This window comes from Mya arenaria, chromosome 1 (assembly GCF_026914265.1).
Source record: "Mya arenaria isolate MELC-2E11 chromosome 1, ASM2691426v1".
Classification (NCBI taxonomy): domain Eukaryota; kingdom Metazoa; phylum Mollusca; class Bivalvia; order Myida; family Myidae; genus Mya; species Mya arenaria.
The window spans coordinates 9,611,839-9,636,405 of record NC_069122.1 but is presented as its reverse complement, the minus strand read 5'-3'; the positions used below and the strand labels follow the sequence as shown (position 1 = coordinate 9,636,405).

Genomic DNA, 24,567 nt, shown 5'->3' with positions numbered 1-24,567 from the left:
ATGTAATGTTGGCAATTGATCTCTATGAGTTGGTTGAGGTGTAATCATTAAAAATAATTTTTAAAGCTCTGTATTGAATCTTTTCCACTTTTTCAGTGTTGGTCTTGCTACAAAATTCCAAACGACAGGACAGTAGTGAAAATTGATTCTGATAAAAGATTTAAATATCTTTAAGCTTAGTATTGGTCGTCAAAAGTTTGCTTATTCTTTAAGGGATATTCTATTGCTTAGCTGCTTTTTTGCACATTTTAGAACTCTGGGCATCAACATTTAATTAACTATCCACCTGAACGCCTTAAAGTCTCATTTGCTCTTCACAAGCAATGGCGTGATTAAGTATATTGAATTGTTTTATTTCTTTAACAGACATTGAGCCAACTGAATTTGCTTGAATTTTGTCAGGGTTAGCCTGCATTTGATTGGAAATAAACCAGTTTTTCGAAATGTTACTTTCTTCTTCAAGAGTGGTCTTAAAAACATTAGGATTTTTATCACACACAGAAAGAGTGTATCAAAAAGATTTATCCTCTGCATAATTATACAAAGCTGCATTATTTATAAAGTAGACGATGTTGTTGAGGAAGATGTTGAATACAAAAACCCTAATATTGATCCTTGTGGTACGCCTCTCACCGGTAATTCAAGTTTGCTTCCTGAAATATCATTTAAATGCACATAGACATAACATTCAAAAGTATTTACGTAAGCACTGTAACACTGCGCGATGCGTCGCAAGTACTTCGTTTTGCTATTGATTTTAATTTCGTGTTCTGACCAAGGCTGCCTGCTTAAAAAAATATAATCTTCAAGAACAATATTAAATCAGCCAAGACTTTAGACCATAAAGCAGTGCAACCGTTTATTAGTTGATCGGATTTGTATGAGTATACATTAAATGCGTGCTTCGGACGCCGCCCTGTATTTCCATGTACTCGTGGTCCAGTGCCGGTGTCGTTCATGTGCTGGATAATATTATTTAGCGTTGTCCGCTTCACATCATATAATAACTGGAACGTTTGCCTGCACACAGCACTGCCATTAACGTGGAACTTTGTTCTGGCACGCACCCGCTTTTTGCCTCGTTTCGTTTTTACAGAATCATACTTCTCGGCACTAAGAACGCCCATAAGAAATAGTTCCTTTTCTTCTTTTGATTTCTCCTTACTTTCGAGAACAATATTATAAGCCTCATCAAGTGTAAAGTTAGACTGACATTGTTTTTTGCATCCGCAGTCTTCCATAAAGCGTTTTGTGTTTAAATAGTCTTGGCAATCTGAATCATATGTACACTCGTCGCTGCTTTCACCACTCTCTGAATTTAGTGATAAAACCATTTCACGCATTCTTGTTTGTACAAGTGGCCCTGCCTCTGCGTTATCCGGCGGCTCACATAGATCTTGATCATCTTCTTCTAACTCCTGAGATCCATGTGTTGTTCTCCCAAAATGCTCCGAAAGGATACTTTCAAGCTCCTGGAAAATATTAGTTTTAAACTCGTTCAATTGAGGTTTAATGCTATGAAATTATTATTGAACAAATTTGAATGCACAATTTATAAACTTCTATTCTATTTAGTAGAAAAAATATTTACTTATGCTTTTGTATCTCTTTCCATTTTTATAAAATTTTGTGCGAAAAAAAATCAAATAAGAATCTGCCGGGGTCGAACCCGCAGTTTATGGATTAGTAGTCAAACGCTCTCCTAATTGAGCTAGGCGGGCTTTGTGTTAATGGAAAAAATAGACTGATATATTAATATTTTCTCCTTTTGTCACATCGTTTTTTTCACATGATCTTTTTTCATTTCATATTTCTTATCCTTTTCTCCATCATTTATAATAACTATGTAATCCTTGTAAGTTCGATATAGTTGACTATAACTCATATTGGCTACATGTGACAAGTTTATGATCAACATTAAAACTTTTTAGAAAATTAAATACTAATTATAAAGCGTTTTTTTTTTAAATAATATTTACATATTGTATAATAACTACGGAATGCCACTTAAAACGTATTAATCGGTTTTATCTTCTTGCAGATGTTAAATCAATAGGCTTTTAATTGCCTTAAATCTAAAAAAACCGCCTGATTAATATTTGTTATTAGTTTAACCTGTCTGGAATTTCACCAAAAATATAACTGATTGAAGCAGTATCACTTAAAAAAAGATATATACGGAAAGAGAAAAGATTTACCTCTAATTCCTCCTCCATTTTGTCTCGGTTCTTCTTTCTTCTTTTGTTAACACTGGTAAACAACAAACACACAATGTGTGACACATAACCTTCAACACCGGATATCAGGTAAATACTCTGACGTCATTTCAACCAGGTTTTCCGATGACGCACTCGATGTCATTAAGGCAGGTTTTCTCATGACGCGATACATTTATATTTTTGTTTAAAATCTAAAAATGAGGAATATCTGTTGTCAATTTTTTTAACTGGGCAAATGTTTTAACAGATGTTGGTGGTGGAAGTCGGATCGTATTTGTTTCCATTCTATCCTTTCACATTCTGTTCCTTCGGTATCAATAACATTGGCATGCTACTATGCTGTGAGTTACATATAAGACTGTGGATCTATAAAATAATAATAAGTTATTATTTATAACTTACACGGATCCAAAGTACCTAAAGTGTTTGAGTATTAACTCACTGCGTGGAAATCAAAGATGTAACCAGCACTGTTATTTGTGTCATTGTATGGTCAGTCAATTTTTGAGCGTTCTAGAATGAGGATGACACATATGGCGTGTGATTAACGTGTGCCTAACGCATGACTAGCGTGTGTCTAACGCAGGAGAAGCGTGTTACAACGACCAAGTAAGATACTCCTGAAAACCAGTCAATTTTTGAGCGTTCTAGAATGAGGATGACACATATGGCGTGTGATTAACGTGTGCCTAACGCATGACTAGCGTGTGTCTAACGCAGGAGAAGCGTGTTACAACGACCAAGTAAGATACTCCTGAAAACCAGTCAATTTTTGAGCGTTCTAGAATGAGGATGACACATATGGCGTGTGATTAACGTATGCCTAACGCATGACTAGCGTGTGTCTAACGCAGGAGAAGCGTGTAACAACGACCAAGTAAGATACCCCTGAAAACCATTAGCGTGTGCTAACGTGCCACTAGCGCGCGACGAACGATTTGTCAACGTTAATTTTTTAAACATATTTTATTCAACATATACAAACAAACTTCACAGAATATGCACACACATACACAAGTTGTCTATAATATTGAAATGGATTGGAACGAAAGCATAGCTTTTTAGAGTTCTTCTCCGTGGGAATTGAATCACTCATTTACCAGAAAAATGCGTATAATTGACGATTAGACGATATATATGTTTTATGCGAGAAAAATTGTTACTAATGCTAAAAATAGGACTAAGGAGTTTGTGTTTAGATATGGGTTCAATAGTTCAAACACGATACATAATAGATACAAAATAAGCACAAGTGACTGTATAAAGGATATATAAGTAGGGTGTGGACAGATATTAAGGAAGAAAAGAAGTTGGGTACATACCATATTGGGGAAACTTTGCCAGTCAAGTAATTATCAGAAACGTTTCGAGTATTGTATGAATTTATGAACAGTATCAAATATTTTGGAGTTGCTCTCGTTGATTAGGGTTGGATTGCCATAGAGAATGAAACCAATGTTACTTTCTGTGATAATTGACATATCACGAAAGAAAGTTTGTCGAGAGTCGGTATATAAAGGACAATGCATAAAATAGTGAGTACTACTTTCAACTTCACCACACTTGCAAAGAGGAGAGCTGATAATATTTTTGCAATAAAGGTGATAGTTAAGACCACTGCAACTAGTACGCAGTCGAGTGTGAAGTGCTTGCAATCCGCGGTTACCGTTATAATAGTAAGGCGGGCAGACTGGCAATCGACTACGAATTGCATATTTAAAGGGTGCCATTGAACGACAATCCCGAACATTCTGTGGAAGTTCATTCCAGGCACGTATAGTTGAAGGTAAGAAGGAGGAAAAGTAAGAATCTGTGCGTGACATAACCGTTTCTGTGTTAGATGCATTCCGTAGAGGATATTTCTGTGAACTGACATTTAAAGGTGCCAGGGAAGACAGATATTCTGGGGCAAGGCCGTTTTTCATTTTATAGAAGAGACACAGTTTGTGATTAATGCGTCTTTCCGACAGAGCAGGCCAACATAGCTCGGTATGGAGAACATCAATCGAAATTAACTTAGTTGCCCCACAAACTATTCCACCGGCTTCATTTTGTACCTTTTGCAGTTCGTTTTCAACGTTAGACGAGCGTGTTGAGCGTATGACTAACGTGTGAATAACGACAGAATAGCGTCTTGCTGGCGTGTTATTTTTACGGTCGAACGGGTACAAAACGCTGGAAATTTCATAGTGAATTCAGTTGTTCTTGTGAGTTTGAACAGTCAGCATCATGCCACCAAGACGAAAAGGGTGGGATGGGGGCTTCTGCTACTAGCGCTACAAGTAAGAAGAATGCAAAGCCTCTTTTAATAGCAATGTCTTCGGACGAAGAAGAACACAAGGAGGAAGAGCACATTCGAGAGGTAACGCACCATGTGACACCCCCTGAACACCCTGAAAACCCCAATGAGGACGGTCCGACCTTAGCAAAGAGAGGGAAGAAGCAGAGAAAGGATTGCAGGATCCTGGACCGGGCGGTTGAGGATAGTCTGGTGGAGTTTTTCCGCGAAAACGAACTGCTGTGGAACACACAGAAGATTACAGGAACAAGACGAAGAGGCAACGAATACTCGAGGCCAAGGTCACAGAACTGCAGATCAGCGTGGACCACTTGTGCACCTGGTTCAAGTCCCAAGGGACATGATCACAAGGCAAGAATTTACGTTTAGATTTTGGAAAATGTTTTTTAGTAATTTCCCTGACTTTAATATTAATGGAATTTATATACTTACCATATACCTACCATATACTTATATACTTATCATATTATTACCGTATGCTTATGATATCTACCAGATTGGACAAGAAGAAGAGTGGGGATGGCCAGCAACAATCGACGCAGAGGGAAACATGGATAAAAGACAAATTTGGATTTTCCCACCGTGCTGTCAACCTACGCGCGAAGCCCGTCAAGAGTTTAAGTACTGATACAGATATTGAACTAATCATATAATTATACTTCAATATTGAAAATAAGTAAAAGATAAATGTCTGTACGATTGTTTATTGTCAATTTCCAAACATGCTGTGTTTTCCTGTGTCATTTCGTGTCTTTCTAGTTGAAGGCGAGCATAGCCGAAAGTTAGGGCGACCTGGATAAGGCTGAGCGGGCAGCAACGGAGGAGAGGGTTGAAGTTGACGAGTTTGATGAGAACGTCACAGAACGTCAACCCACCCCAGCCCTGTCGGTGTCCTCCGACATGGCGACCCTCCAGAGGAAGGCCAAGGAGAGCGGCGACATGCTGACGATGCTGCGTGATCAACTCCCGCCTCCCGAGCCAGTCACCGAAAGGACCACCTACGCCGCCTACGTCAAAAGTGTGCTGCAGGGGCTGAGTTTAAAGGACTTTCGCCGGGCCTGGAAAGGCATCAACAAGATCGACAGTGAAGACCGGTCCAATAGACCCCCCTCCAGACAGCCCTCGATTCAGTCATGGTGAGCTTAATTAATACTATTGCTTTGAATTATAACTAGAATTGGTGCGTTAGGCAACCCCTCGTATATCCAGATTTGCCTCATTACTAAAATTGGCCAATAGCTGGCACGAAAATTAGTCAAAAGTACAATTAGATCTAGTTAAATCGGTTCAAACTTTGATCAAAATCACTCGTCTCCACTCTAGGAAGCCATCTGACAATTTTCATTTTTTAATGTATTTTCAGTGTCACTGGTGACACGACCTCGTCGCAACACCCCTCGAATGCGTCGTCACCGATTAGGCAGTACGGCACATCCTCGTTGTTGTTGGGAAGGGGTTTAGCTGGTGGGAAGCCAATGAAGCCATCACCGATGCATTCTTTCAGCTCAGACCCGTAATAGATTTGTGCGTCGGATGCTGCTCCTTTCCCTGAAAAACACAAATTACATCAACGTAAACATACAGTACAAATAGTAACACCAAGAATAATCTAATTCAATCTCCACTAAGGACAAGGACGAAGATTGTGTTGGATGGAACGCGCCAACCAAACTTTATGTCAGCATACTTAGATCCAGATGCCAAATGACGCAGTGTCACCGCCAGTTTCAGGCCAGGTTCGAAGGGCTCTCGGTAAAAGGTGTGCTGTTTCGTTAATCTGCCTCTGACACGTCCAAGGATCTCATCAAACATGTCAGGTGGCATGCGCATGAGGTTCGTGAAGGAACTGACATCTTCCTGATGAAGCTCAACCATCGTACAGACCAAACTCTTGACGCCTTAATATCCATGATTTAGTCGAGCACTGCCGTCTTCGTCGGGGTCTTCGTCTCTGCGGGCGAGGTCCCTCGATGTGTTCAGCTATGTTCAAGTTTCAGTACATCTACTTCGTGCTGGGCTATAGCAAGCATATATATCCTCCTTTGTTTTTCTGGATCTTCCATAGTAGGTGCTCTCTACGGTTGCCCAAAATCAAATGAACCTTGCTAACAAAGCATCGGTTTTACCCATATGCATGGATGTTCGGGAAACGCTCGAATGACGCTCAATGGACGCCAAAAGGACGTTCGTTTGACTTTAGTAACACGCTGCGTGCGCTAGGGGATCGTCAGCGGTCGTTGACAGGTCGCCAGTGAGTCGTTCACTGCAAAGCAAATGATTAATAACAACCAAGTAACGCTAGAGTAACGACTGACTAACGATAGCCGAACGCGTGCAACGCTCGGCGAACGTTAGTAAAACGTTCCACGAACGTTCTTATACGTTCTTCAGCATTTAAAATTAAACGTTGAAGAACGCTGGTCTCAGTGAGAACCTTTGTGCATGTTCAAAACTTCTTTTCCTGACCAGCGTTCTCCGCCGATTCCCGGCGATCACCGACGTTAACTAGTGTTCACACAACGCTCTTCTGGCGCTAACCCAGCGACCATGAGCGACTACTAACGTTTCCTCAAACATCATAGAACGCTGACCAGAACGTCATGGTGTGACGGCCCCATCACTTACACACCGATAAGCCGATTATTTAGACATTTGTTAATGTTAACAACGTTGTGAACTGAATCGTTGTTAACTTTCATCTCTATAATACTTTAAAAGGTTTATGGACTTCGATGTGATATAAGGTACTTTTCACAAGTATTGATTGAGATATTCCACCTCCCTACTGTTAAGATATAGAAGATGAATTTCATTTTGTTGTAGTTTGTTCAATGTATTATGATATAAGGCAGAATTATATTCCTAGATATAATGTCAAAAATCCGAGTATGCTATACATCACCCCTAAAGACATCCACAAATACAGTACTGTTAAATCAGCTTTAGTTTTATAACGATATCTTATAACTTGAATGTAAATTATAATAGATTGCAACATAATTCATTTTGTTCTTTGATGCATGCAATATTTAATATTCGTTTTTATGCTCATAACGATGAGCAATATTGTCCTTTGCAAACTCATTAATCTGCCCCTGAATGCACTTTATCCTGGAAATTCTAGTGCCCGAAAAGTTATATTTCGAATGCCATGCTTGTTTGGGTGAAGCTAATGTGTCTTGTATAATGATTTGTATTTAAACAAAGAACTTCTCTGTTTCCAGGGACTTTGTCTCCTGGAAAATTGTATTTCCTGGGCACATTAATGAGTTATCAGAAGACCAATAAAGTAAATATTCTGATCTGTTCTGTTCTGTTAAAAAACAACAAATGTTTAATCTTTCGGCGAACGAAGCTAAAATCGTCTTTCTTCATTCCATGAAGAATATATTTTATATGTATGCATGATAGTATACTTTTTAAGTATTTCACCCCTATTTTATGCTCTTTACAGAAAAAATATAAACAATCTGAATAATTCTTTACATAATAATGCAATGCATTAGTTGCTGCCATTCGATATTTTATGACATTCTTAAAAATTAATAATAAATTTAGTTTTATTAGATTTATGGAAATTCATTTTATTTATAAATCAATGCGTGCGTTGCTTAATATGTTATATCTCGAGCCCTCTATAACACATCCAATGCAAAGATACGTTACGAAAAAACTACGTACTCTCCCTTTGTTAGTAATTTACTGCTTCGGAAATGTGAACCTACGCTTAAAATAAATATTAAACCTATATTCAAATTTATTTCAGCTCAAGGATACGAACTCGAATCGACTTTACCATCGTACATAATGAAAAGACATTCAACCCATTGCACAAGGAATGGATAGAAAATGTGTTAACAATGTTTTCAGAACAGAACAGAACATACTATATTAAACGTAACCTATACGTGTTTTTGTTTACATTTACATATAAATATAACGACATTACAATTATATTGTGCATAAAGCGACTTATATTATTGACATATAATGGATGAAAAAGTACTATTGCAAGTCATCAAAGTTTTAACAAGAATATATGGACCTTCACATCCATATTCATGATGCAATAATCATGTTAATATATAACTTCTTGCCATGACATGTAAAGTATCAAATAAATAAATAATATATATAAATAGATGGTTTATTTTGAATACATGTTCAATAAGCCACATGGCCCGTGAGAAAAATACACGATTTAACATTTACAAATGACATAGCACGTGGAGCACGTAAGGCTTGTTTAAATTTTACGAAATATTTTACAGGTAACAAAGGACGTTATTAGAGACAACGTAATGCTTAAAGCTGCAAGTCGACATCATTTACGGAGAAGGTGTTCATATACCTATATTACTACATACAGTGCCAACATAGTGCAACATAGAAATCTGAGAAAAGTGAAATTTTTACAAATTATACACATTTACACATTTCAAAAACAAAAATATCGATCTTCAATACATACAAATCAAAGGACAAATACCAATACATAAAATGAAATGTAAGGCAACATATTGCAACAAAAGAACAAAAAAACAAAAAACAAAAAACAAAAATGAAAAAAAAGAAGGTTGTTTAACTTTTTTCTAAATTTAAAAGCCTTATCTACGTATGTGCGTAACTTTCTGAGTTTAGAAATATTAGTATTTTCGAAGAGTTGTTTCAGTTTATACATACTTGGATTGGAACAATAATATTTTGCAATGTATCTTTTACGGAGTTCAGTATATAAATTACATTCTATCACAAAGTGATATTCGTCTTCCAATTTATTGCATGTAATACACTTTCTGTCTTCACGTGGAATACAGTTTGGACGATGCCATCGGCCTGTTTCAATAGACAGATTATGAGATGAAAGAGGTAACCTAGACATTGCTATGGTTAAACTATTACATACGTTACATTTTAAATAATACTGAAAGCCAAATGGATATAAAGAAAGTGCTGCATGGTTAATTTTCAATTCTCGCAAACGTTGTTTATAAATATTTACAAAACCATTTGCATCACCAACACCCTGAGCTAGCCAAACTTCATAAAATCCTAATGATGACAATAAATGTTGAAGTAATGTTACCCACGACACCTTAATTTGAAGCAAATCAGCATCAGTTTTTAAAACTTCGTAGACAATTTTACAATACTTCAAGTCGTCACAAGTTAGAATCTTTAGCCAGTACTTTACAATCTAATATAAGTATTGTAGGCTAAATCAAATCGACCGAGTACACCGTAAACAAAATCATTCTGTGAACAGCGTTTTACATGAAGAATGCGTTTGCAATACTGTGTATGGATACGTTCGATAGTATTTGCCTTATGAAAACCCAAAACCTTACTAGAGTAATTCAAAATAGGTACAATCAGCTTGTCAAAAAGGTCGAGTCGGTGTTTCACGCTCACGTTAGGAAAATTGTATAAATACTTATTAAGTTAAAAATAGCTTTTTGTGCTTTGCCAGCTAGAGTTACTTCTGTTTTACTAAAAGAACAACCAGAGGAAAAGACAACACCTAAATAAGACAGAGACCTGACTATTTCAAGCATTTAAATAATATGATAAAACATCTTTAAAATAATGTTAATGTTAAACACTACTTATTACAATGCACCAACTTATGTGGTAATGTATTCATTAATTAAGTATATAGAGCCTTAAATGCTTCCGATATTCATTTACTTTTCATAAATGCTTAAGGTTTATTTTGTATATTATACAGCTGTACATGTTTAAACATAATAGGTCTTACTCTATAATAACGACAAAGACAATACTCGTCTTCTCATTCATTTGAATCACATATTTGACACTGACCAAAGTTTCCTTCTATCATGTCTACCAGTAGATATTCTCTAATTATGAGGACAAATACGTTTTTTGTTATATCAACTGAAAAGATTCGAATTCAAATGCAGTTTTAAATTCTCTTTACTAATTAAAAAATACCATTTTCGTTGACATTTCTCATTGTTGTAAACAGATAAATTGTTTTCGTTAAACTGTGAATCATCACACCATACATAATAAAAAAAACATATCGTTTGAAAAGGCTCTTAGAATTATTAAATCACTTTGACTTATCATTATCAATATCTAACTCCATCTTCAGTAACCGATTGAATATTTGTATCATCGCTTTTCTTAAGTTCTAACCAGTATTTTTAAATACATACGTATATATTTTTAACTAACGGGTATCAACTTAAATCACCATATACAGCAGCGCTTGAAGTTGAGTGGTATAACTTCTAGTATAGCTTTGTTAAATATCGAATATATCTTGTTCAACTGTTAGATTTTGTAAATCCTAATTTTTCACACCCGTATGTAATAATAGGTGAGACAAAGGCATCAAATAACTGCAGTGCCAACCTTGGCTTTACATTCATACCTTTTTAAATTGACAACAACATTTTCAGTGCTTTTAAATCTATACACCCTTTCAATTATACCGTGTTATTATAAGCCATTTGATAAAATCAGGATGTGATAGCCGAAACTAGCGCTGTTTACGCAAGTTGATCATTTTTCAGCGGCGGACTGCGATTAAAGGTACAGAACAGATTTGATGTCTTGTAAAATATATTAATTAATTCATGCAGAAAACGTATACTTATTAACTGACCGAAATATCCGCGCTTCGAAGCAAATTATCGATTTGTCACCTATTTTCGCGTCTGCCGTATGTAAAAATATTATGACGCTAAATATGACACCTTTTTCTTTTTTCAGCTTCAAATAACTACAATATGTATGCAGATTACCTTAAATTAGCTACAGGACGTGTTTTGTTTTCATATCTGTCCATAGGTTTAGCATCTCTCTATGAGGATGAAACCAATTCGCCGTTTCGTCATAAAAGAAATCACAGACTTCACTTCTCTCTCAATAAGAGCTACATGTATATATCTAAGAAGTTTAAGTCAATACATCAAATACCTTTCAAGTTATAATAACTGCGTATTATAAATAACATCTTCCCCTTTCTAAATTGGATGTTCACAACTTCAACCATAGCGCATTGAGATATACGGAATAAAAACAACGTTTAATGACAATAAAAAAGCAATATAAACGTTTGTTCAAGTTAATATTTTTTTTAATAATTGAGCCAACAATAAAAACTGAATCAACATTAGACTCTTCTAAAACCAAAATTGCGTCAGAGATAACTTTATTTTCTTTACACTATTTTGATATTTGCTGATTAAGTTTCCAAAATATACTTAACTGATTTAAGTAAGACTTATCGCCCTTCTTGTATTATGGTATGATCACTCAGGTCAAAGCAATCGCAAAAATGCGATTGAAAATATCTGTTATATATCCACCTAAAATATCACATGCTTAAAAAAAAATACGTATCGAGCAATTTATCTCGGAGATTTACTATTTTTTTACGCTTTGCAAACTTCATCGTATGTTATAGGGTATCTAGGTCTAAATAATATTGCTTAATTTATTGAAATCATAGTTCGTGTTTTAGTATTTATCTTTCACATTGTTTATGGTTGATATCAGCGTTTCCTTGAAATGACTTCTACAATCCTCCAGGGTTACATTAACATCATTATACGTGTTTTGCGCGCGAAAAAGAAAATATAAAGGCCTATTACGCTTCAAACTTTCGAATTCGATACAACGTTTGAATTTAAAAGCTCTACGTTTCTTTGACACAGTAATTATATACAAACATTTTAATATACACAATTCAACTCTGTCTCGATCAGCTTTTGGAGGATACATAATCAACATAACCTTCAAGAAAGGCAAGTTATGATCTTGGTTATAGGGTCTGAAAACATTTGAGCAACACGATTCAAAGTTAAATAAAGCTTCCAAACATTGATATCGTTACTTTCACAATTCACACCAATAAGAGTGGCGTTTTATTCATATAACCATATTGATCAACGCCTTCTCAAGCTCCGTTTTCCACTCGCTGTCGGATCCCATCCCAGACACAAGCAATTTGCCACTTGGGCTGACAAAAAGTCCAGTTGGATCTATTAGAACTGAATCTTCTAATGTAGATAGCATTTGGCCAGTTGTTTCAAGCGTTACCATTTCAGAAGCAACTGCATTTGTAATATAAATGTTCACCCATCGGGACTAACAGCAGACTTGAACCATGTCCACGTATATTTGCTTCTTCAGCTGTCCATCAATGGTGTACTGGAACAGTGCATTGTTGAAGCCTACATTAAGCTAGCCCTTGTGGTTGGCAATTGAGAAGCAGTCATAGTCTGTGGTAAACTTTCTCAGAGTTGTAGCTTTCCTCTCGCCACTGTGAGATAGTGGATCATAGATAGAGTCATTCTTGGGTGCATATATGGCAGATAAGTTGGAGCCTAATTATGGTTGAAGTTTATTATAATATATAAAAGTCTCATCCATGTATATATATATATGTATGTTCACTTTTAACATAAACTACGATACTATTATGCATATGGCCATTGTTAAAAACATAAGGGATGATCAATACATCAAATATATATATGCTTAATAATTATTTTTTTTTAAGATACCAGGTAATATAACCAATCAGATTGGTACATAGCAGATTAGCAAACATATAGTTCCATTTTATACAATAATGGCACATACCATAGTGCATGTTAAACTATTTTATCCTCCAATCGATACATACAGTCGTAAGCTTTTTTTACATCTATAAAGGTAGTATAAGTTGAACGTTTACGTAATATACGAGAATCAATATTGCTAGTTAAAATTACGAAACTTGATGAATGGTACTACTTTTTCCCAGTACCATGTTGTCAGTCAACAAAAATATCATTGCGTTAAACATGTTCAGTCAATCTTTCATTTATTTAACAGTTTTCAATCAGTCTAATGACGATGAAATCGGAAATGAAGCCAAGATTATGACAACACCTCAACACACTTTCTTCGAGAAACAGGCCAGGTAATTGATGTTTACTAAAATATGCGTATTAATTCATGGTGGATTGATGGACATTAAATGTATGAAGACGATTTAATCTACCTCAAGACTAACACTTATAATACTGATTAGCTCCACTTCTCTGCGGATGGCGGACTCTTGATCAGTATGTCAATCTGTTCAATGATTTCTTCAAATAGTATCCTATCTCTTGGAACGAAAGCCCAGCAGCGCTTCATGATGTGGTAAATGCTGTCAGGTGTCGCTTTGGGTGCTGGCAATATCTCCTCTGAAAATTCAAAAAGAAATCATAGTACTGTTGTAAAGTTCTAAAACTATTACTTTACACTGGATGTAGATGGTGTTTCTAAGAGAACTCTTCCAAAACGAGAATATATATATAAATGGTGTGGAGTACGTGTGCATCGACATGACTTTACATAATTGCATTATGTCGTTGTAATCAATATGTATAGCTAAACGCGTACATTTCGAAGTTAAGATCATTTACTTACAGCACAAAAACTCAAATAGAGTATTCCCGACAGGGTAAGTACCTTTCAAACTCCATAGCAAATTCCCAAAAAACAATTTACAGCCTTATTCCTGTAACAACACTTGTCCTACCATTTTTAGTCATGTCAAGCGTGAAAGTTTAGTATTAACACCGTCATTTTCACGTTTAAGTCTAGTTCATATTGTATACTTCCGACGAATTATGTCTGCAAAATTGTATATGTGATAGTTGTATCTAATTACTGGTCATTTGGGATCATTGTATGTAATGGCGATTGTTGACAATAGTATACTGCTTGAACCGGTTCTACCGGTGTTGTCAAAATGGCACTGACCATTGCTGTCAACGAACAATTTCAGCCAGCCCACAATTATTTTATATTTTATGTGTATGTATCTAACGATGTATACGGATCTATGTTATGATAAAGATTAATTTACATTAATCTTTTTTTACAAACAATAAATCAAACTAGTCAAGACATTAACCAACGGATATAACTCATATATATAAGTTTTTAATGGATAGGTATAACGATACTTTCGCATAAAGAAATTGATATTTCTGCATACACATGATCAAATACATTGTTCATGTAGGGTTATGTATCGTCAATAGTACACTTGAATATTGTCTTTAGTTCTGTCAAAGATAAGTAAGCTCTTCTGAGCGATTTAATTATTAAAGAAAAGTATTCAGACACTCCTTGAAGAATGTATAAAGATTCTCCCTTGTTTTAGCTATTCGTTCTGGAAGGTTTGTACTAATGCTAAGTCATAGTTTTGATCGATCCGGTTGGACCTCACATCTGACAGGACACAATCCCTTTCATTGATGCTTAAATACTGTATGAGTACAGAGTTCGGCGACCACTGGTCGGAATTCAATCTTATTTTAATTGTCATAGATGAATCTTGCAAACAAAAATAATGTTTAATGCAGTTTCGGATGTTCCTTCCCTTCAGTCTTTATTTCAGGAATATAAAAAATCACGTCCATAGATCGTCCCTGTAGGTCTCAACGTATTATCAAGTGGTTTTGATCCCGTATAATGTTATATCAGTGATTTAAGAGTTACCTGCTATGCATTGTAGTATTTTTATTGATTACGATATTTGTAATGAACAGTTTCAAGGCAAGGTCACCATGACAGTTATTGACACACTCGAATATTTCCTGAACCTGGCTTCAAGAATTGGAACATTTTCTGACATACCGAATCTGCTTTCAGAAAGATAAAATTTCCAAACTTTGCAAAGTTTAAAACAAAATAATATCAGTTAAAGAGAACTAAGAGGCAGACACATTATTCGTTTTGATGTTGGTAAAAGGGCTGGCAAAAAAAACCCAACCTATTAAATATTACGTTCAAAAGGCGGCTTTATAATTAATTACATAGTTAATTATTACATTGCGTTTATTGTTTACATTTATTAATTACTGCAAATATTTAAAACAACTTTTAATAAAAAAAAAAATCTAATTGTTTTTGACAATATTACACGTTTATTGTTGTTGTTTTTTACGTTTGATCAAATACCCAACCAAAACAATTCTGAGTTGCCACCCCTGTAGTAAATTCAAAACAAAATGGCAAATACTTTAACCATATATTTCATTGATTCTATTGCCATAAGTACGTGATTTTTATAATCATATTTCAATATAAAACATATTAAAGCCTCATTAATTTTATACCTAGATTCTGAAGAATAGATTTCTTGAACTTCAAAAACAGTTTAACATAATTCAAGAACTGTTCATGAAATAATCGCAGTTGCGTGAACCTCTAATCCAAAAGGTCTTTGGATCGATTTCCATCAGGGATATTGTCAAAAGACCTGGTATATATCCATAAATCCATGAAAACTACTGGGACTGTCCCCACGGTTGAATAGTCAAATATAAACCTTGTTTAGGACCCAAAGGACATTGAATTAGTAACCTGAACACCACTATCAGACCACACAATCATCAAAATAGCCTTCTCTATAATTGATGGGATCACTTGCCTTGGGAATGAATTCAAATATGATTTTCTAATTATTCCAGTTTCGTCATAATCAAACAAAAATAAAATTAGCATTAACCTAAGTATTGTGTCGATTACATACCGCTTCTAAACAGTTCTGGTGCGGACCATTTGACCGGAAACAGAGCTAGGTCTTTAGTATAACCTGTCGCGGCACTGGAAATGCCGTAATCCGATATCTTCACTAAAGACTCGTCCGTAATGAAGCAGTTGCGGGCCGCAAGAAGTCTACAACATACATTTTTTTAAATTAACAACAACTAAAATTATTCCTGAAAATATAATGTCATTTTATCTGGTGCCTAGTACTGCGATGCAATAAGCACTTCTGGCAATCCACAATATCATTTAAACTAGGCATATTACTATGTTTTAGTTAAAAAAAAACATTCTGTTCCAGATAAGACATCATTTCAAAGTGAGAAATTAATAGTAAAAACGTTTCATAGTATACATTTCACACAGAACACTGATCATATTACGTGTGTAAGCATCCATGATCGAACAAATAGTTCATGCCGGTAGCAATATCTAAACACATCTTGGCGGCTTCTTTGGTTGTTTGTTTGTTGTTGGCCGAACGAAGGTAATCAAGAAGGCACTGTCCTGTAGCAACAAAAAGTGAACAATTAATGGAGACTTACTTACGTAACGAAAAAGGCTTTTGTAAATTAAATAAAAATAACGATGATAACGATAATAACGTGAATGGCAACCATTTAATTGAATAATCATGTCAATCATCGTTGACCTGAACCACCGAAGGGAGTGGATCCAACTCCTTGCCTTGACGTCACGATTAAGTGAACATTGAAATTGGGTATTGTAGTTGTCATATCTTGATGTAGCAATATCCCCACATATGACTTTATACTTTATATGCACCATAGAAGCAGTTTTTAATATTCATTGAAGACAATTTTACCTCGACCCCGAACGTATTAACCAGGGATGAGACAACATATTTTTAAGTTATACTCAGTGGATGAAGATGAATCATTTAACACCAAATATAAACAGTTTATTGAAAAAGTTACTGAATTACATAACGAATACTATAAATACGTAAAGGGTACAGTTTGCAAGAATATATATCAACAAGGTTACATTAGCGGTACAAACATGTAAAAATGGGAATGCCTGTGGATATGAAAATCGATTTGATGAAAACTACTCACATTGCGGGAATCTCCTTATTAAATGCATAACGAAATTGTTAAAACATAAGTAACAATTCTTGCACAGTCATAAAGACCAGCATACATAAAGAAGGGCTTCTGTTGAAGGGACGCAACAAAATATGATCTGACCTATCAAGTTACAAAGCTATCTCCCTTTGTTTTTCTAATATGCTGAAATTTTTATAATAGGTCGTTTTAAAGCTTCTTGAAAAAGGAGGCGCTTTCCAGCTAAATCCCTTTCAATGTGGCTTTCTAAAGAAAAAATAACTCGAAATTTATATATATATATATATATATATATATATATATATATATATATATATATATATATATATATATATATATATATATATTGAACGCCAAACAGATCTTCAAATTTACTTGGATATATTCGCTTCTTCTGAATTTGTACAGAGCTGAAATTAGAATATTAGAATCGTTCTTTAAAAATAGTTTCAATTATGTCAAACCAACGGATTTATGTCTGAATGGATTCAAATTCTTTAAGGCACTCGCCAAGGTCAATGTTCTAGCCCATAATTTTATACCGTTTTTATAAATGGAATAGACGCCTGCAGCTTTAAGATGCATTACATGATGTGCACGTTTTCTTTCATCAGCTAACAATATGGTCATCAGCTGATCATATCGTCATTTTTTCCAATATAAAAATGAGCCTGGACGAACGTTTAGATTCATTTTTTTTTCACCATGATAGCGGAAAATAAAGATATTACTTTAATCCATTAAAATGTAAAGTTTTAGTATTTAATGAAAATAATTATATATACAGGACATGGAAACTGGGCGATCAGTACATTGATGAAACAGGTTCATGTAACCACCTAGGCGTACTTTGAAATGAACATATTATTATCAATGAAAACATTACAGAAAGCTGCCATTAACTTTGAAATCGGTTAAAACAGGCTTAACCCAATCATCTTTAAAAAATCTCCATAACGTGTTATTTTTTTCCATATTTTGTATGAATGATGACGACGATGTTGAGAGGGTTATCTAATGTCGAAATCACTGATGAATGTCGAATCCAGTGTTTTATTGCTGTTTCATATTTTGCGAAAAACATAAGTTGACAATATGTTACATTTACCCAGAACACAGTCATATACGAAATATATATATAGACGATAGGGGCATGGTACAATCCAAATGTGAGATTCAATGTATTGTTTTGTGTACTATGTATGATGAGTCCATTACAGTTGTTTTCTGTCTTTATACTTTGTATTGTACATAATTGCAAAGCCGTACTTAAAAAAAAAAATAAACGAAACTTATATATCGAAATTTTATACATTTAACAAGATGCCGCCTGCAAAGTCGACAGCGTATGAAAACTTGAAACGGGCAGCCAATGGCAAGACGTGTTCATGTACGTACATATAAGCTATGATGGTGACAATACAAGCTGCTCAACCATTTGCGGTTAAAATTTGAATCCGAAAAAAACTACAAAGAAGTAGCCATTGAATTTTCGTTGTTGTTATTTTAATGTTTGTTAAATTTTAATCAATAAGTGTGCTTATATGCTAGTTTCATGACATGATAATATTTCTACATAATGTTTATTATTCATTATTTCCCATGCCTTATATTTGAAGTGTGATATCTTAATGGATGTAATGTAATACTCCATGACAATTTTAATTTGTTGTTATTTTATGATAATGTGTAATCGTACCTAAAACATACTCCATGACAATTCTAATTGGTTGTGACTCCAGGACAATGTGTTATCGTACCTGGAACATACTCCATGACAATTTTAATTGGTTGTGACTCATGGCCAATGTGTAATCGTACCTGTAACATACTCCATGACAATTCTTATTGGCTGTGACTCAAGAACAATGCCAAGGTATTTGACAAGGTTTGGATGATCCAATGTTCTCAGCTTTGTCATTTGCGTTGCAAATATTTTCCGCTGAAAAATGAAATCAAAAAGGTATTACTTATAGGTTCAGCTTAATCATATATACGTTGAAAGGTGATTAATGTTTGAATCATTAGAACCTTAAAGCGAATGTATGCAGTCTCCTTGGGCAATAAAAATAAATAGAGGAAATCAAACTAAAGGTCAGTAGAATCATGTCTTAATTGTCATCTAGAAAAAGGTCATCATACGGTCAATTTACTCGTGTTTATATGTTTCGCATTAGGAACAATAAGAAGTAATCTGTTTTAATTAATTATGTGATTGTTGATTAATTACAATGTTTTAACTTCTTATTTAGCAATGTATTTTTGTTTTGTTTCGGCGAAATTTGCACGATTTCGCTATTTTTCTTGTATGTTGGACTCCCCCCCCCCACGCGAACAAGCACTATCGCATATTAAAGGTTCTGTATAAATTAAAACAGCAACTGTTCCGCGACGATTTGAGTTAAGTTAACAAATGTCAAGCACCTTGCAGATTCATAAATACATTCTTTCTTGAAAAGATTTATTCGGTCACACAAACTATGACCATGGTAAGTGTAATATTGGCAAAGCCCCTTAGCTACAACTTAAGTTGTGGCCTATTTTGAAGAATCTTAAATTCTTATTAAATGATCTCGGAGGTTCAGCACAATAATGTTTAGATTGACTTGTCCAGGCTTTTAAATGTGTTTTTATGACATACAATACAAAGTATTACTAATTTAAATTTGCACTTACCATCTTGTCCGTACATATGTCTTTGTACACTTTGACAACTACAGTTGTGTTTTTTGGCTTGCAAACTCCCTTAAACACCTCGCCAAAATAGCCCTGTGAATAATAAAGGTTCAGGGTAAAGTTTCCAGAATGCCACAAACATCGTAAATGTCATCTTTCAACACTGAATACCTTCGGGAATTATCAAGGCAGTAGGTTTAGTAATTCAGCAACAGCAGAATTTCACTAAATAATCTGGTAGAATGGACCTTCAAACGCAATGTTCTAATGTTAAACTATACTTATACCATGGCAAGGAAGTACACATACAGATATGTTTTGCAATAATCAGAGGAAACTACAAGGACTAGCCTAGTTACTTTACCCAAATATTTAAATGGCACAATGTGCAAAGATACAGCAAATACTGAGTGAGCGACACACAAAGCAACAACAACAAACATTAAACATCACCCTATCGTAAGTATTCAATATTGGAGTAATCGCTTTGGCTTAATCAGTGAAAACAAAGTACGAACTCACTTGGGGCATATACCGGTTTACAAACTTGATTTAACATGTACAAATGTATACAAAATTAAACTTAAATGTATTAACTTCAACGTTGATACAGTCATTACCTCAAAATATTTACCTGTCCAATCGGTGAGCAAGATACAATGTCATCCACTCTCATTTCTCCACAGTCCTGTAAAAATAAAGTAAAATGGAAGATTAGGACTGCAAGTAATAAATATCTAAGTAATATTTTAATTATATTAAAAGGTGATGATAATGACATTTGTAATTTCACAGAAAGGAAAACACAGGTATGTAAGTAGATGCAAATGAAGATAAAACGAATACAAATTTGATTATTGGTTGATGTTTATCCATGAATCAGCAAGAAGTTGCTATACTTGGAAACGACAGGAATATTCCCAGCTTCCAAGAGGTACTGCGGTCTATTGTATAGGCAAGCTAATCGAAGTCTTTATAGCTTAAAACATTTATGCTAAAACATTGAACAGCAATATAAAAACCTACCGGTTTGTCATCAATGTCACTGGAGCACTCGATTGTGGAATCATTACGAGTTGATTTCGGGGGAAGCGGCGGCGGTATTGACGCATGTGTCTGCAAAAGACACATTTGGTCAATAAATTGCTGTTGTCTAGAATATGATGATCTGAAATCGAGGCTCAAAGATGATTGTATTTAATTCAAGTTTATTACAACAAATCAGTCATGGTTTTTCTAATATCCTAGTAATAGTCTTCTAACAATAGTTAAAGGAAAGTACGGTCTTTGATTACTTTTAAATGTACTTAACTATTTTTATATGTTGGTGATTGTTTTATTGCATACGTACATCGAGACGATTACTAGCTGTTTTTACAACAAAGTCTAAATCTTCGTAGTAAAGCCATTCTTCCAGATATGTGCTGCAAACCAATGATATGGGTTCTATAATACTTCGTTGTTTTGTTTCTTCGACTTCAGTTTTCAGTGTTTCAAGTTCTTTCTTCAGCGTCGTCATTAAAATGTATTGCTTTTTGTATTGATTTTTGCGAACACTATCTTCAAAATCAGTTATCTTCGATGTTATTTTCTGTTTTAGTTCACTACATGTCGCTGAGACATTTTTATGTCTTCTTCACCTTTGTTGTACATGTCAGTCACCGCATCTTTAGCATTTTTTGTTTGTTTTTCAATTCGATCCTCTATTCTTTTCTTGTAAGCATTCAGTTCTCTTAAGCAAGCTTCTTTGCTAGTTTTATTACGGGACATACTTCCTGACAAGTTTTCTTCAATTTGTAAAATACAATCGCTCATGTCTTCCATGGAGCTCTTCAGGTGATTAGCAAGTTGAGTGTCTACTTTTTCTTTTGTTATATCATCCAGATCAACAATGTCATGTCCACAGGTAGCGTGTTCTTTCAAAAGGCATCTGCCACAACCTATTTGGGCATGCTTTTTACAAAAGAACACATTTTCAGAACCATGCTGGTCACACTTTTCATGGTCTATATCGGTCGCCATATTAGATGATTTTGAGACGAATTTACGTGCCTTATCCATTGTAAATACAAGCACACAACAAGATTCCTCTTCCTATGAAGTTCGAAACCAATGAATTTGATCCGCTGAAAAATAAATTCATTATATCCTTAAATGGAGGTGATTTATGCATCAATCCAACATAATTTCCATTCAACCTAGATAGCAAGCTTCTTTATTCGTGCTTTGTCCATCTTTTCTTCCTTAACGATCAAAATTACTGCGTCGAAAATCCCATGCTTTTATTTGTATATTCTTAGTTTGTGGTAAAATATTGGAGGAGCTGTTGCTACATAGGATCTTGCCACGTAGTATCTCTTGTTATAAGTTTATGTTATAAAGTATATTCACCCTTCTTTTCAACATATGCTGGGACAGTGCTCACAAGAACATTTTGACGTATGGATCACGAACAACGGTCATACCTAGGTCGAGCTATTGCCCAAAACGGTGCAATTGAACAAAGATACGCTGTTTCGATAAGGATCATACCATTTAAACAATAATGTTGTGTCTTTGTTAGTGATCGCCTTTTATTTGCAAATTGCATCAAGATAAAATTTAAGACAAAAGTTTTCAATATTGGTAGTTGTGACGTAACGTAATAACTTAAGTTTTAATATCTTTCGAAGCCACAGCTTTATGAAGTGAAGTATCAAAAGTATGTTCAGATTGGATAAGAATTGAAATAAATAACAATGTAATGGCAACTAACAAGATGAAGTAAACTTCTGTATTTGGAAGTATTTCTGTCCTCTAATAAGGCACTCTAATACACTCTTAAGCAATGTTAAGTATATGTGCTTTTAGGTTCTGTTTAAAAATTATAGTTCTTGAAAAGAACTAGGCTAAGGCTTTCGAAATAATGATATTTTTAATCAAAATCATCACTTTTTTTAAGGTTTTGCATATTACATTCTTTTCTTTTCAATTCGTTTATATCTTTTATTATGATTAAACGGCTCAATTTAATGAACATCAATATATAATGTCATATAGTATGTGAAAGGCTCGATTCAGTGATAATTTCGAAGACTGCAGCTTCAATATTCTACACAATTTTGAAGACTCATAATGATTGAAACATATTGATATATACATGTTTTTTCTTTTAACAGAATACAATTCATTAACATAATCACTAGATCAACTAGAACTATATCATATATCGGAAAAATTTAAATTTTATTGAGGTAATCTGGTAAAATATTGTGTCTCGGACATTTGTTGTATAGTTTTCCCTTCCAGGCTTTAGTTACTCTACCAGGCTTTAGTTACCAAGGTTTTAGAATTGGAGCAAGAAGCTGAATATTGAGTCAATTCGGCTTCATATTGCCTTAGAATGATGAAAAATAATTACAAGAAATAGCGTGCGATTATCATTATTTGTTTACGCATAATATACACAAATGATAGTAATAATATTGAAAGTAAATATCTACTGTTTTATTATATTGACAATTAAGTCAGAGAATGCAGTATTTCATTGAATATTATAAGGTTGGATTGAGTTCAATATATGTAAAAAGTAAACATCATTGAATACTTATGAATACATGGCATACTCATGATCAAAATCAATGATAATATTTTTTGTAATTAGTATTATATCTAAGCTACAATCACTGTTAAAATAACAACATGTGAAAATACTCAATTCATGTCCACTCAGATGTCTACACTCAAAGTATGTACATGTTTTTCCTAAATCTGTCGAAATGATTTCATTTTTTTAATTATCAAATTAAATTAATTAAATTAATTAAATTAAATTAATTAAATTACCAGGCCCCTCTAAATATTTTGCAAAGGTCTCACTGTTATTTTAGCGCTTAAAAAAAAATTGAAAGGCAGCTAAAATAACAAACATTTTTATCTGAAGTTTCAAACTTAAGTTTCTTCAAAGAAAATACTTACTTAAATGGAAAAGTTTTCAAAAAGGTCAGTTTTGTCTCATATGTGTGATGGTATAATAATTATTTGAAAAAAAAATCAGATAGTCAGTACAATTTGAAACATGATATAATATAGATAAACGAGATAATGAGATTCAGCCTCGGCAAAACTTTCTTGCGAATAAATTTCACTGTGTTGTTTTATGCAGTGGCACATTTTAAGGGTTTCAAAATATACCATCATTTTTGATATCAGAAACTACCCATGACTTTGACCTTGTGAACCAGAAAACCGGAATTGACAATTGTTAAAACGCACAGTAAAACAATATTATGGAATAACTCCGACATAAAGGTAAATGAACAAAGTGTATTATATCATAAATGGTATGAAAAGGGTATCAAATTTGTCCAACATATCTTTGATTATAGATCAAAGGAATTCTATACATTTGACGAGATAAAACATATTTTTACCATAGGCAATTCTGATTTCCTCAAGTATTACCAGCTTACGGCTAGTATACCGAGTAAGATAAAACATAAATTAAAAGAAGAATAAGTCGTAAATCATGACATAGTCTCACTTGTTCAAAAGGTTGAAAATACTAAGCAAAAACCGAATAAAATTCTGTATACATTACAAATAAAACCCTTTAAGCAAACCATGGTAAAGAAGATAAATGGAATCAAATTCTAGGAACAGATTTCGAGACAAATATGTGGAATAAAATATTTACATTGCCATTAACATGCACCATTAATACAACAATAAGAACCTT

At 34.3% G+C, this 24,567-nt stretch overlaps 2 protein-coding genes across 4 annotated transcripts in view; both read right to left on the bottom strand.

Annotated features, from left to right (window-relative positions):
* Positions 1-24,567, bottom strand: part of LOC128230561 (tyrosine-protein kinase Fes/Fps-like) — a 109,410-nt gene that overhangs the window by 50,232 nt on the left and 34,611 nt on the right. The gene's annotated exons all lie outside the window — the stretch shown is intronic.
* Positions 13,196-24,567, bottom strand: part of LOC128230599 (tyrosine-protein kinase Fes/Fps-like) — a 36,309-nt gene continuing 24,937 nt past the window's right edge. Inside the window, exon 4 of the mRNA XM_052943016.1 lies at positions 13,196-13,727. Within this exon, the coding sequence (XP_052798976.1) occupies positions 13,567-13,727 (161 nt within the window). The 3' untranslated portion in view covers positions 13,196-13,566. The remainder of the gene's footprint in view (positions 13,728-24,567) is intronic.